General features: G+C 40.8%; 1 protein-coding gene across 2 annotated transcripts in view; it reads left to right on the forward strand.

The window, feature by feature from the left end:
• The window catches only part of LOC140133870 (stimulated by retinoic acid gene 6 protein-like), an 89,583-nt gene extending 75,553 nt beyond the window's left edge, over positions 1 to 14,030 (forward strand). For both annotated transcript variants that reach the window (XM_072154538.1, XM_072154530.1), the window contains 3 exons: positions 7,787 to 7,950; positions 10,940 to 11,086; positions 12,823 to 14,030. In XM_072154538.1, the coding sequence (XP_072010639.1) occupies positions 7,787 to 7,950; positions 10,940 to 11,086; positions 12,823 to 13,028 (517 nt within the window). In that variant the 3' untranslated portion in view covers positions 13,029 to 14,030. The remainder of the gene's footprint in view (positions 1 to 7,786; positions 7,951 to 10,939; positions 11,087 to 12,822) is intronic.

Consider the following 14,030-nt stretch of genomic DNA (forward strand, 5'->3'; position numbering starts at 1 on the left):
GAAACTTGACTTGTGAATCCAATTAGGTCTTCCTTCTAGCTTTACTGAGGTGCTTGTTGTCAACAGAACCTGGAAGGCATCTTCAAATCCAGGGTCGCATCTCTTCCTCACATGTCTCTTTATCACCAACCAATCTCCAGGTTTAAGCTAGTGTGATTCCAAATGATCTTCTAGAATGAAAAAGAAAACTAAAAAACACACTTTAGTACAGTATCACACTGCATTTGGAGCAACAGTTAATAACAACATTCTAATCTAAGAACCAATACAAATGAAATCTCATTGGGATTTAGCTGTGTCTTTTTACTGGCCTATATCTTTACTGAAAGAGTCAGTAGCCTTGGCCATGGGAAAAGCGTCTGACCAACCTGGAAAGAGATCAGTGCACACCAACACATATTCCTATGTGCCACTTTTTGGTAGCTGAATGAGATCTATCTGCAGTCATTGGAACAAAAACAATGGCCTGTGGGTAGCCCTCTGAGGGGTTTTTACGACCTGCCCAGGAGGGTGTCGGGCACAGAGCATGCAGGCTTGTACTTCTAACAAATCAACTAAAATAGTTTTAGAATTTCACTGGTTACGAATTCTAATGACTAATAACTTAGCTTGGTAAAAAGTTTTCCTATAACCTTTCTATGCATTTAAGGGGGAGATGAGAATCCTGTGATCCCCTCTCTCGACCTTGTATTGAACAGACAGTACAATACTGTGTTGTGAGCTCTGCTGCTGGAATGCTGCCATCTCTGTCTGCTTTGTGACCTCTGCCTGTCTCCCATTTTAAACTACATAACGCAAAGTATGTACATATGTTATATTGAAATCACTTGTCCCACAGCCTAGTGTCTTGCCTGAATAAGGGCTTTTATAACATTGGTGTCAAATACACTTTTTTAACAGTCTTTATTAAAGTTATCATATGGGAAATGACAGCTTTTAAGCAACAAGCATGAAGTACATAGTAAGAACATACTGTATAGGGATGGGGGGAATGGAGAAAAAGAGCAATGTTGCATTTACAACATAGAATGCCAATACCTACTGTAATGCAAGAACAGTCCAACGTGGTCCAACAGTGGACCAATATGGTTGTGATCGTACAAGAAGATCCCACCAGACATGGCACATGGTACCCCTAGCTTCAGAACAGCGCCAGCACTGAGGGAAACAGGGAGTGAAGCCTAGTTGGAGGTGTTGCTGTTGTCGTTGTGACAAAGTCAATTTCCCCTATGGGGACAATAAAGCATTCTATTCTATTCTATTCTATGCCAGAGGGATAACACTTTATAATTAGTTTCTTGGGCTTTACAAGCCATGTAGAATCTATGGCAGAGTTCAAACGCTCTCAGCCATGTATCTTGCAAAAATGTCATACCAAGTTTGCGCTTCCAACTCTGAAAAAACGGGTAATGAGGTGGACATATTGGGGCACATTGACTTACCCGGTCCTGCACAATCCCGCTCTGCGTTGTCCGAAGAGAACAAACTTTGCCGCTATTCACAAAGCTCGTGTGCCCGATTTCCTGCATCTGTTGCTTTCCTGCTCAGGTCCGTTGGAGTTCGCCTTTTTCTTCCCGGTGTATGTAAGTCCATTGGTTGCAACACAATTTGAATATTAAATCACGCGCTCAGTCCAAATCAGTCGGATCGTCCGGCTGCCTGCCCCCTGATTTCTGTCACATGCAATCCAGCACAATTGCGCCACAACCCGGGTGCGTGTGACACAATCCCTAGTTAAATACTTTTCACAGCGATGCAAATCCCCAAAATTTTTAAAAACCGATGAAAGTGCGATCCGTGGGACCCTTAGTAAATAAGCCTCATTGTCTATCTGGATACTCTAAATCAGTTAGAGGCTGCCAGTGACAGCAGTTTCTGAGGCACACAGGTTTTCAAATGGTGTTAGTTCCTTATGAACTTGCACACTGCCATTTCTATGATTCTTGCAAAAACAAAGTTGGTTGTACTCCAATAGTATATTCAAGGTTCGTGGTTGTTCAGTAATGACTCAACGGGGTGCAATGATGACTGGGTGGTGACATCCCGGAAGGTTAAGGGGGGTCTGTCTTATTCCGACCAAAAAAAGAAGGGGCAAGGCCAGGTGGAAAGTCTTTGTTACTAGTGATGGTAGTAAGTGGGCCATCTCTATTGTAAAGTTGTAGCTTCCCAGCTGTCATGAATTGTAAATCCACATATGAGAGGTCCTAAAGTATATAGGATGCAAACGAGTGCCAAGGCAGAGTAGGGAGAGGACACAATTGTGACTTTAGTTGAATCCAGGGTTTGGAATCACGGTGCTGGAACCAATCTATGAATTTAGTAGCAACCACGGCAATGTAATATGCTCTACAATCAGGTAAGTCTAACGCTCCACAAGCCTTCCTCCGTGCAAGGATCGATTTTGATATACAGGGATGAGAGGATGCCCAGGCAAACTTGGTGAACAAGAATGACAAGTGTCTAAAGAAAGAGGCCTGAAGCCACAATGGGATTGAAATAGGTACAAAAATCTTGGCAGTGCTGTAATTACCTGGACCCCACTTCATCAAGTCTGCTTTAAGAGCTGTAAAGGAAAGGCATATTATTCAAGTCTATAAACAATTAACTTCAAAGATTTGAGAAATCACATTCTTAATGTGGTGTTCAAATTGCTGCCGAGGATCAGGCATAAGCAAAACTGTTCTAAAATTACCTCCGTCAGCAGATACAGGGACGTGACTGTTGTGGGGATAGTTTGGGGGCACCATAATTATAACAAGTCTCTCCTGACTCCATAAATCCATTAGGGATGCCAGACGCCATTAGTTTTCCTTTATTTTGGGAGGAAAAATACATAATTTTTTCCCACTTCTCTTCACATCAAAAACTTTGAAATGTCTCTTATCGCCCAATTCTTTCCCTCAAGCTCTCTTAGCTAAGTGGGCATTCAAGGATCCTCCACAAGGATCCCGTAATTTACAATCTACCTTATCTTTGTAACATTCCTTCTCACCAATTAGTTGTTTAAGTGTGAATATTTGACTTCTGCTTCTTGCTGGCGAAGAATCTTTCATCTACATCAGCCTGTAACTTTTCATCTGCATAGTATGGGGTTGTGGTAACTATCTGATGAGACACCAACTGTCTGCTGAAATAGCCAACATCAAACTCTATCTGCACCCTGGGCATGTTATAGAACTGTTCTTGCACTGATTTTTCTTTCTGTTCAACATCACCCCTCACCGTGCAAGTCTCTGACCACTTCTAACTGCTTGCTGGTGCTATTTGTTATTGGTCCTTCAACCATTCCCCATTGGTCTGCAACTTTAACATCTTCTGTCCCCGAGTATTTTACGGTCATTAGACAAACAACACAGAGTAGACTGAGGGCGGTGACACCTTGGCAGATTCTAATCGTAAGTTTAAAGGTCGCTGCCCCTGGTTATCCTGTCCATACTGTGTGCCCAGACCAGCCTGCTCCCGTTCACCCCGATGTTGGTCCTCAAGATGAACGCACTCCACCACCTATCTTTGCAGAACCTTGAGATTTCTTCCTTCACAATATGGCTTCAGTAACAAAAGCTGCCCATTTGCAAGAGTGGTACTGTTTCAATTCTAAACAATTAATCTAGCAGCACAAAAAAATAAATATCTTTTTATTTTGTATATTTTACATGAGGGAAAAAGTTTTTGCAGGACAAACTGACATTTTCATTGATACAATTTTGGGGACTGTAGGACCTTTTAAAGGGAACCAATAATCAGAAAGTGTCCTGATAAACCACTACCAGTATGTTATCAAGCAGCTGAGCAGATTTTTGATCATGTTGTTTTCATGGTCTTGTGTGGTGGCATCATCCAGAAAAATCAACTTTGAAGTGAAATGTTACTTAGTTTTATGAAGTCAAGGAGGCAGAGAGTTTAACATTAAAAATAAAGCTCTCCCTGCATAGAATGCCCCCTTCACTGTAATTGATGGTCCTGCATCCAAGGAAATCATTGACCGGCACATGATGAAAATCACATAGGTGGAGGTGTTGACTCAAGTGTTAAACTCTTCACCTCCCTGACTTTATATCACACTTCAAAGTAGATTTTTTTCGAATGATGCCACCAAGCTGGGCCATGAAACAAACATGATCTAGAAGCTGTGCAACAGCTTGACAACATGATGGTAGTGGTTTATTAGGACAATTTCTGATGATGGGTTCCCTTTAATTAAATTTGTAGCGGGCCGGTCCCACTACCTCCCCTGAATGCAGGCCGCAAAGGAGGTGGGCGAATAGGACGGGCCCCCTGCCCTAGCCACCTCACATGTGACCTGCCCCAACCTACCCACCTCACATGTGAAGCGGCTCATCCCACGCCTCGCGTCCGGCCTGCACAATTCGTGTCTGGCCGGTTTGTGTGCCTCATGTCCGGCCTGGCCCGTCCGTTCGCCTCACAGGGCTGTCCACCTTCTCCTATGCGGTCTCCTTCCTGAGCTTGCCACCAGGTTCCCACCGGGGTGAGTATAATTGCAACATATGTAAATGCATGTATATGTTGGTGTGTATATGTGCTGTATATGTGTTTTTTTGTGTATAAATGCTGTATATTTGTGCTTAGGTGTGTATAAATGCTGTATATTTGTGCTTAGGTGTGTATATATGCTGTATATCTGTACGTATGTTCTTTATACTGGATGCATGTGTATATATGCTGTATATCTGTGTGTATGTGTTGTATATACTGGATGCTTGTGTATATATGCTGTATATCTGTGCATATGTGTTGTATATACTGGGTGCTTGTGTATATATGCTGTATATCAGTGCATATGTGTTGTATATACTGGGTGCTTGTGTATATATGCTGTATATCAGTGTGTATGTGTTGTATATACTGGATGCATGTGTATATATGCTGTATATCAGTGTGTATGCGTTATATATACTGGATGCATGTGTATATATGCTGTATATCTGTGTGTATGTGTTGTATATACTAAATGCATGTGTATATATGCTGTATATCTATTTATATGTGTTGTATATACTGGATGCATGTGTATACATGCTGTATGTTTGCGCGTATGTGTTGTATATACTGGATGCATGTGTATATCTGTGCGTATGTGCTGTGTGTATATATTGGATGTGTACACTGAGGCTCTATCGCCCAGGGGCCCACTGAAACCTGGAGCCGGCCCTGACAGGGCAGATTTGCTGTTGAAAAATTAAATTTGGCCAGCAATGATAGATGCTCTTCCTAAAGTTAGCGGTGTACTACATGGTTATTTAGGATTCTGCTGCATTCCTGTCCATTGTCAGCAATCATTTTTTACCTACACATCATTCTGAAGAAGATAGTATTTCCCATATCTGGACATTATCTCTTTTTTTGTACATTTTTGAAAAACAAATAACACAATGAATACAAAAATACTATACAAGTCTCTGTTGAAAGAGATTATAAGGAGATAAATACAATAGATAAAGAGAGTTTAGCTATCAACAATATTGTATCCTTGTGTCAAAGCTACTGCACATGTCAACTATGCCAAATTGGTGTTAAGTAATGGCCCCATAATCTCTACAAGTTTGGTTTGTTCCTTGGTCAATGCATATTTTTTTTACTATTGGGGCAACCTATACACAGTGTCATGTATACTGCTTTGGAAAATGTACTTAAAGGAGTGTTCCCATCCGGGCATTTTCTGCTCTCCCTCTTCAAAAATCCATAACTTTTTCATTTTTATGTGCACAGAGCTGTGTGAGGGCTTATTTTGTGTGGAACAAATTTTACTTTCCCTGATGTTATTTATTATAACATGCCGTGTATTGGGAAGGTGGAAAAAAATTCCATATGTCGAAAAAAAATTTAAAAACACATGTGCGTCACGCTCTTGTGGGCTCAGTTTTTTACAACTTTCACTCAGCGCTCCAAATAACAACTGTACTTTATTCTTTGGTTTGGAGCAATCGCGGTGATACCAACTATTTCTTAGACCCTCTAGGGTACATTAACCCTAGATCGTTCCTACCATATACTGCAATACTACTGTATTGCAGTATATGGAGTTTTTGCTTATGATTCATTACAATGAGCCACTGGCTCATTGTAATGAATCTCCTGAAACCATGCAGCTTCGGGTCTGGCGAAGACCCGAGGCTGTCATGGCAACCGATCCCCCCCCCCCCCATGACGTTCATTTTAAGTGCCACTGGTGACATTGCCGGCGGCAAAAAAGAGGCTATCACCAGTGATCGGTTGCAGCTGAGCCCATCTCTGTATGAAGAGGGCTCAGCCCGTGAGCCCTCTTCATACACCCTTCATAGCTCTGCAGTGGATATATCCATCGCAGAGCATGAAGGGGTTAAAAAAAATGTCCCTGTGTGAAGATAATTTCTCAGATACAACCGCCTGACATTTTGACACCAAAACAAAAAGCAGGGGTGAGGTCAATGGGGCACTAACCAAAACCCACCCCCACAGAGTATATAAATATATATACACCTACATAGAACAGAGAGAAAGCAAATAATTGATATAAACAGCCTTGTGGTAAAAACTCAATTTCATTTTATTATTTTATACATGTAAAATGACAAACAAAAAATGGAGCAACATACAGAAAGAATTGCACAGTACCCAATGTAAACACAATAAGTATATAGCAGCAGAGGATCCCTAGGATAACAGAATTGTGCCAATAGCCCAAGGTAAGGCCAATAAATAGTGATACTAAGAATAGTAGAACTCTAATAATGGCATAGCAAAGAAAAAATGAGTAAAGGGAAACCATTTCAATGCATTTTGGCAGCAGTGGCCAGACATGCGTTACTGAGTCCTGCCTGACCACCTGGATTCATTACCAGAGAACGGCTGTGGGTTATGCAGCAACTCCCAGACATTTCATATACAAAAACATTTTGTTTCTTTGTGAATTCCCTCCAGCAGAGACGGCCGTATCCAAGCAGTCAGTCTTGTTACTAAGAGTCCATATAACTCAATTTATGAGAAATTATCTTCACACAGGTACATTTTTTTTAATAACATCTAATTGAAGAATTGTTTATATATGGCAGATTAATGAAAATGAATGTGAATGCCCAGACGAGAATACTCCTTTAACACCAGGGGCTTTATAGTCTTGTTCCTTGGAATGTCTCTTGTAGCTCTCTGCAAATCTCTCAACAGTGGGTAACTTATTAACAAATACTTATTAAAAGAAGGAGTTCTTTTCTATACTCACTGTCTGAACAGATATGAATATACCATAACACTTAAATAAACTATGCATTTTTTAATGTGTTTTGAATAAAAGCTGTTCCATTTGAAATACATCAGATGGCCTGTATCTTTGTGATAGATTGTGATTTGCCTGGTATTGTTTTTGATGTATTTCAGATTTTTAGCAGTATTTGTTAAAAAATTCTGTGCAATAACAAGAGTTGATTTTTAGCCTAGTGGAAGATGTTAAGTGTTGCATGTTGTTAAAAACTCCTCTAGTTTGGCTATGAATAGTTTAGTAAACTGTGGTGGCATTTATAATTTTCTGCTTAACCACTAAAGGTAGCATTCCTATGACACTTTTGTATTTTCACACAAGGGTTTTTAACATTGAAGACACAACCCAAAAAAAGTCATGTATATTATAAGAAAATAAAAACAGTAAATGTTGTTTTAGTATTTTTTGTATAATTTATGTCAATTAAAGGGGTTTATACTTTCCCTTTATTATAAAACATGTAAATACAATTACATATTTTCTTTTATACCTAATCTTTTACTCTTATGCTTCTACATTTTTTTTTCTTTTTAGGAAAGCTTTTCATAATTTTAATTACTTCTTCTTCTTCTACAATGTGATTCTTGGTTTGGGTGCCTGCATTTATCGTCTTTTAACCAGTCTGATTCTGGGAAGCTGGTTAATTGCAAGGATTGATAGGTCAATATTACAACGTGGATATGAGTCAGCAGACATGGGTAAGAAATTTACTGTGGACTGAAAAGGACATACCCTTTTATTATCCATGAAATCATAGCTAATCATTAATTTACTTGGCCTGACCCCCTTTATTCCCTTTCAGTCTCTAATTCCCCATACTCCTTGATGCCAAACACATATCTGTTTCCACACAAGACCAATCATTACATTTTTGACATCTCTCAGATTATCTGAAATATTGTCCACTCTATTTGAACAAATGTAAAGGATTTTGACACAAACATTTTGACATGAAAATTCATGATACTCTTTGTGTACTTCTCTAACAAGCTTCTGAGGCCTTCACAAAACAGCTGTAGTTATAATAAGAGTCATTTAAATATATTCTCTATTCACTAATAAGGTGACATCTAAAGGCAATTTGATAAAGTGAATTTCTTTGTGGCACGAGGGGCTGATTACAGAGAGCTGAAAACATATGCAAGCCAAAATTCTCAGCTTTTCATTTAAAGGGGTTGGCCACTTTACCTTATGTTTTTTTATGTGGTTTGTAAGTGTGGGAACAGGATTTTAGGTAATTTACCAATATATTAATAGTTCTGCACTGCTTTCTTGATATTTAAAGTGAAGCCTCCTTTAAATAAAATGGCCGCAGATAGAGGGTGATGTGATCTCCAAGTGGCCATTGTTCATGGGCATAGAGAGATCACATGACCCTAAACTGCAGCCATTTTATGGACAAAAATGTCTGTCTGATGAGGTAAAAGACAGGAGGCTCCACTTTACATATCATGAAAGCAGTGAAGAACTATTAATAGATTGATATTGGTAAATGACCTAATATCCTGCCCCCCACACTTACACACACAATCCAAAAAATATGAGGTAAAGTGGCCATCTCCTTAAAGTAAATTGGCAATAGCATGCATCATTTTACATCTGTAAAATGCATCTGTACACTTTAATCGAGTTTGGATGGAGTTTTCTGAGTACCTTATATACTCGAGTATAAGCCTAGTTTTTCAGCACAAAAAATGTGCTGAAAAAACCCAAACTCGGCTTATACTCAAGTCAAAAAAATAAATATATCTAAACTCACCTTTCCGGCGACCCCTGTATATCTTCTGTGCGATCTGTCCGGCAGCGGCGGCAGGCTATATACACTGGGGCAGGGTCTGGCAAGCTATATACACTGGGGCAGGGGCTGGCTGGCTATATACACTGGGGCAGGGTCTGGCAGGCTATATACACTGGGGCAGGGTCTGGCTGGCTATATACACTGGGGCAGGGTCTGGCAGGCTATATACACTGGGGCAGGGTCTGGCAGGCTATATACACTGGGGCAGGGTCTGGCAGGCTATATACACTGGGGCAGGGTCTGGCAGGCTATATACACTGGGGCAGGGTCTGGCAGGCTATACACTGGGGCAGGGTCTGGCAGGCTATATACACTGGGGCAGGGTCTGGCAGGCTATATACACTGGGGCAGGGTCTGGCAGGCTATATACACTGGGGCAGGGTCTGGCAGGCTATATACACTGGGGCAGGGTCTGGCAGGCTATATACACAGGAGCAGGGGCTGGCAGGCTATATACACTGGGGCAGGGTCTGGCAGGCTATATACACTGGGGCAGGGGCTGGCAGGCTATATACACTGGGGCAGGGGCTGGCAGGCTATATACACTGGGGCAGGGGCTGGCAGGCTATATACACTGGGGCAGGGGCTGGCTGGCTATATACTGGGGCAGGGGCTGGCTGGCTATATACTGGGGAGGCTGTGACCAATGCATTTCCCACCCTCGGCTTATACTCGAGTCAATAGGTTTTCCCAGTACAGTATTTTGTGGTAAAATTAGGGGCCTCGGCTTATACTCGGGTCGGCTTATACTCGAGTATATACGGTATGTTCTGGCATGAAAGTCTTTAAAAAACTGGTAAAAGGCCAGGAATTGTGACTCCTTGAACCCCTCCCCCTTTCCCGCTTACACCACCTCCGGGCCAAGTGAGCATGGATAGGCATGGAGTGGGTATTATCACAGAAAATATCAATCAAATACATTTAAATTTGCAGCTTTAATGGAAAGATTCAAAGGCTATGAATAATTGTACTCGTAACCACAGTATCTATATAGCTTGAGGGAAATGATCACAAAGAAATACCTTCATGACAACCATGGTAGCCCATGAGGCCTCTCCATACCCTTGCTGTGCCATGCTATTGCAGTGCTTGTCATAATATATATTTACTCTTCTTGTTGGTGGATTGTCTATAGGACAGAAGAGGGAGGAAAAATTGATTTCAGATGGTCATCTTATTGTAACATAGGGTACTACTTACTAGCTCTTTAATATCTCTTAGCGCTTGGTAAATCCCTTCACGACTGCCATACGGCTTTACACATCCTATATTTACATGCCCCACGCAAAAAAGAAGGGTTATACACGTCACGACAGTAGCCAAATTCAAACAGTCATATCTCCTGAACCCTGGCACCTAGAAACACAATTCTGGTGTCATATTAAACAGAGAATCTCCCCTTTAAGTGTACAGAAGCATTACAGTACCGGGGATATCCACCCTTAAAATTGTACTAAAAAATTTTGATTTTTATGCACAGCTTTCTATTTCCAATTGTAACTTTAAGACTGGATATCTCTGGTTTTTTTAGGTATCCATACTCATATCATATTAAAGGGGGGACTCTCCCCTATGACACAAAATTGTGTTTCTACGTGCAAGGGTTCACGAGTTATAGATGTTTGAAGTGTCCCCCTCCAGCCTGTCAGCTAAAGGCAGAATATAGAAGGAGCTACAGTAAAGACTTTCACTTTTACTTTTCAGAAGTACATGCACCCTCTGCATCTGTAGCTGAACCTGGGAAAGGGTGATGGAATAATGCTGTACATATTTATAACATATTTTGGTACAAGTTACTACTTATTAAAAAAACTTTTATTGGAAAAATGACAAAATACTTATTTTTCCATGTAAATGCTAAAAACTCAGCTTTGTTAATTTTATTTCAGGCTACAATACATGGATTGGAATGATATATGTGGACCATTTTCACACTAACCCGGTACTTGTGAGCTTTTGCAACATTCTATTGACTGTGAGAGCTGAAAAAAGACTAAAAGAGATGCCTATGTCTTGTACATTTAGGGATTCAGGAGGTAAGTTAGACTTCCTCTGTTAGTCATTTTGTCATGTACAGTTATTAACTTAATTTGTCTTAAAGGGGTTGTCCGAGAGCTAAAAAATATTATATGTTGCCGAGAGGAGGTTGCATAAAAAAATAAACTTTTACTTACGTCTGCAGTCCCTCCCAGTGTCTCGGCCGCCATCTCCCTGCTCCATGCCCCTGTTTGTTTACAAGGGCCCAGAAGCTGTGCTTAGTGCAGCTTCCGGATGGTCAAGTTGGACGGCCATGCCCACCCGTCCCCAGATCTTCGCGCTGTATTGCGGCCGGAAGGTGAATTCAGCGCAGCTTCTGAGCCCCTGTAAACAAACAGGGGCATGAATTGATGAGAAGGTGGAGCGGGACACCTTGAAGCCCAGGGGGATATGGAAAACCCCTTTAAGGGATTTGTCCATGAGCACGTGGTATACTTATATTGCTTCTCTTAATAACCCACATGTGTCAGAGAGATTGGAAACAGTAGAGTCTTACAAATTCTCTACTTCAGAGCCTGAGCAAACACAATGGATAGTATATTGTGGTGTACAGCTCTCACCACTACGTTTAAAAAAAAAAAACACTCATGACAACATATACAACTAGTGGTTTCTACAAATGCAATAAAAAATAGTATGATTAAAATGAGTCAGCAGTTTTGACAATACAAAACTGCAGACAGTAGCCCAGATTTATCAAATTGGCTGCACCAGTTTTCTGGGGCACTTTGCACATAGATACAAGTGCAAACTGCTTGCACATATATTTATGTAGTATTTGCACCAGTCTACACTAAAAGAGTGCATATTCACACCAGGCACCACATTTATAGTGCTCTGGATGAGTATAGTGCCTTGGATGAGAGGAGCATTAAACTTGAAATATATTTGGTTTATATATTCTGTTTATTATTACTGTATCTATATAGACTAGTAGAAAGGATTAATAAAGATTTAGAGGCATTTCTAACTTCTGATTTCTGTATCTCTGTATGGGCTCATTCACACGGCCGTTCATGGAGGCGTACATGCGCCGCAAATTTGTGGACGCATATACGCCCCCATAGACAGCAATTTTGGCCGATCCGCACTGTAAACCGCAAAAAGATAGAGCATAATCTATCTTCCTGCAAGTGTGCGGCCGTGCTCCGCTGTTTCTTTGGAGGGAGGAGGGGTCACCTCCTCCTCACCTCCAGCGCATGGCGGGCATACTGCAAGTGAATGAAACCTATCTGTCAGAGAAGCCAGTATTTTTTCAGCTATAGCAGAAGTTGTTTTGTAACCACTCCTCCCCTGGACGAGAAAGTATAAAAGGAGAATATTCCTTAGTCCTTAGAGTCAGCAGTTAGAATATTGCAAGTCTACCTGAGCAACCATGTATTGCAGTTTGCCTCACTAAAGATAAATTCGGGCCAGTGTATTGGCCCCGAGTGGCTATGTAAACCACACCACATTGTGTGTGTTGTAAGTAGCTTGAGGACTGTGAAAAATGCATTTATAATTCCAATGTATTTATTTGTGATACTAAATGTATATATTTTCTCAGTTGTCAATTTCAGTATATTTTTCATGTATGTGTGCATTTTGTTACTTTATATATGCTGCATATATATCTATATCTATATCTATAATGCTTCAGCCTTCTTCCCAAGGGAAGATGTTGCTGCAACAATAGGGTGGGTACTAGGCTAGCTGTTTCCTGCAAACAACTGAAAGTTTGAATTTTTTTTTTCAGGACCTCGTACATCAGCCAAATCCAGAACTAGATGGCTACTATATTACACTTTGTTAAACAACCCAAGACTTATTATAGAAAGAAAACAGAAACAAATGGATGACACAGATAACAGAAATATAGTCCTGAAGACAAGACTTCTCCAGGCTTCTGTGCTAGAGGTTGGGAATAGGAATCTTCACCAAAGCCCCCAGGATACCAATTGATTTGAAATATATGAAAGATGATATTTATTTACATAAGTCTTGAACTCATTTCATTATCCTTACCTCACTAAAGGGCAGTTTGTAGGTCATTTGGCCAAAAAGGCAAAAATTCAGGCACATCTGTAAAGTTTTTTTTCTCCACAAATTAATAGCTCTTCGATGTAGAACACCTTTGCCTATTGTTTACCTATATCCAGCTGAAATAGCAGCTTCCCACGTCTCTGCTGACAAGCCCTGGAGACCTCCTGTAATCAAATTGTACAGACTTAAAGGAGCGGAGGGGCTGCTGCTCCCTGCTCGCAGAGGAGGAAGGAGGGGAAGTCATGTGACTGTGCTCTGTGTGTGTATATAGCAGAGCTCAGTGTGTTTAGTGCTGTGCTCCTACACAGAATAGTGAGGTAAAGGATTTCCCCTGTTTCCTATCAGTCCCTCCATCCCACTCTGCGATTCTACAAAGTTATTTTTGTCTCTCTCTTCACCTTATTCTGTACCCCCTTTCCCACCTTCTACTCGGCACTATCAGCTCTGTGCAGAGAAGCTATTAACCCTTAGTGCTCATGCAGCACATACTTTATACTGCATGTAAGTGTTTTACTTATGATTTATACCACTTATTACATGTTATAAACTCCTCCATGTGGTGAAAGCTGCCAGGCTAGTCACAATATACATCCTGTATGTACATTGTGCAGTGTTTGGTGGATTTACTTGTAGAAGTCAATTGAACTCAGCTTCAGGGCAGATACAGGAACAGAAAAGTTTCCACCCACTTCACCACTGGTGGGAATGTATGTATGTAAATCTATTATAACTTCAAATTTATGCTTTAAACTTGGAAATAATGGTTACTGCTGTGGAATCTTGTAATAGGAAAGTTAGCTGCTACAGAAACTCTTATTATGCATATTACCTGCTGCAGGAACTCTGCTTACAAAGTACATCTAAGCTCCAGCAGAATCTCACAATGCACACCTAAGCGGATAAATAACCTCATGGTATACA

This window comes from Engystomops pustulosus, chromosome 1 (assembly GCF_040894005.1).
Source record: "Engystomops pustulosus chromosome 1, aEngPut4.maternal, whole genome shotgun sequence".
In the NCBI taxonomy this organism is placed as follows: Eukaryota; Metazoa; Chordata; class Amphibia; order Anura; family Leptodactylidae; genus Engystomops; species Engystomops pustulosus.